This window comes from Antrostomus carolinensis, unplaced genomic scaffold (assembly GCF_000700745.2).
Source record: "Antrostomus carolinensis isolate BGI_N321 unplaced genomic scaffold, ASM70074v2 scaffold16932, whole genome shotgun sequence".
NCBI lineage: Eukaryota > Metazoa > Chordata > Aves > Caprimulgiformes > Caprimulgidae > Antrostomus > Antrostomus carolinensis.
In genome coordinates this window covers 55,910-56,729 of record NW_010301816.1, presented here as the reverse complement: position 1 = coordinate 56,729, position 820 = coordinate 55,910, and the positions used below count along the sequence as shown (strand labels likewise).

Sequence of the window (820 nt, the reverse complement as noted above, 5' to 3'; positions counted from 1 at the left end):
TTTTTAAAATCATTGCACAGAGACATCAATACTGTGACATACTATGGAAAGACTGCCAGGAGCTGTCCTGCACCGGGACTGGACACGGGGAAAGGGGGCCCCTGATGGAGTAAGAATATACAGGCACTAGTCCGACACGATGTCAGTAAGAGACAGAAAGAGAGAGAGCACGCCCGTTCACATGGGGAATGTTGATTTTGCAACTTTTCTCATTATTTTGTTTGCTTTTCTTTCTTTTCTTTTTTTCTTTAGGTTTTTTTTGTTTTTTTTTTTCAAATGGCAAAGAAATTTAATCTCATCTATAGTCCTCCTTGGGATACTCTAACGTGACCAAATTCCCAAAGCCCATTCGTAAACTCTCCATGTCAAACGTTTCAATCTCTCGCTCCTGCCTTTCCAACAGGAACTTGATCCTCTCGCTGCGTTCCTTCTGCAGGGCGGCCAGCTCCTCTTCGATCTGGAACAACCACAGTCAGAGCCCCTTGGTGGGACCCCGCGGCCCAGGCCAGAGGGACACGTGTAAGCAGGGACCCCCCTTCCCTCCCTGGAGCCCACCCCACTCTGTACCTTTTGTTCGAGGTGTGCCCTGCGCAGCGACACCCGTTGCTCCAGCTTCTGGAGTTCTCTTTCGTGCTGTGCTTCTGTCTGCATCTTAATTTTTTTTTTTTTGTTGAGCAGCCCCATCCCCTGCTGAAGTTGCAGTCTCAGGGCTTGGCATTCTGCTTCTTGAGCCTCATCCAGCCGTAGCTGTAAGATCATTGAGAAAACAACATTCAAACCTCCGCTAGAAACTTCTCTGCTCCCACACTCGCGCCACACC

The 820-nt window shown here is 48.8% G+C and overlaps 1 protein-coding gene across 1 annotated transcript in view; it reads right to left on the bottom strand.

The window, feature by feature from the left end:
- Positions 1–6: 6 nt before the first annotated feature.
- Positions 7–820, bottom strand: part of TAOK3 (TAO kinase 3) — a 51,735-nt gene continuing 50,921 nt past the window's right edge. Inside the window, exons 18-19 of the mRNA XM_010163617.2 lie at positions 568–747; positions 7–457 (exon numbers count right to left, since the gene is read on the bottom strand). Coding sequence (XP_010161919.1) covers positions 296–457; positions 568–747 — 342 coding nt within the window. The 3' untranslated portion in view covers positions 7–295. The remainder of the gene's footprint in view (positions 458–567; positions 748–820) is intronic.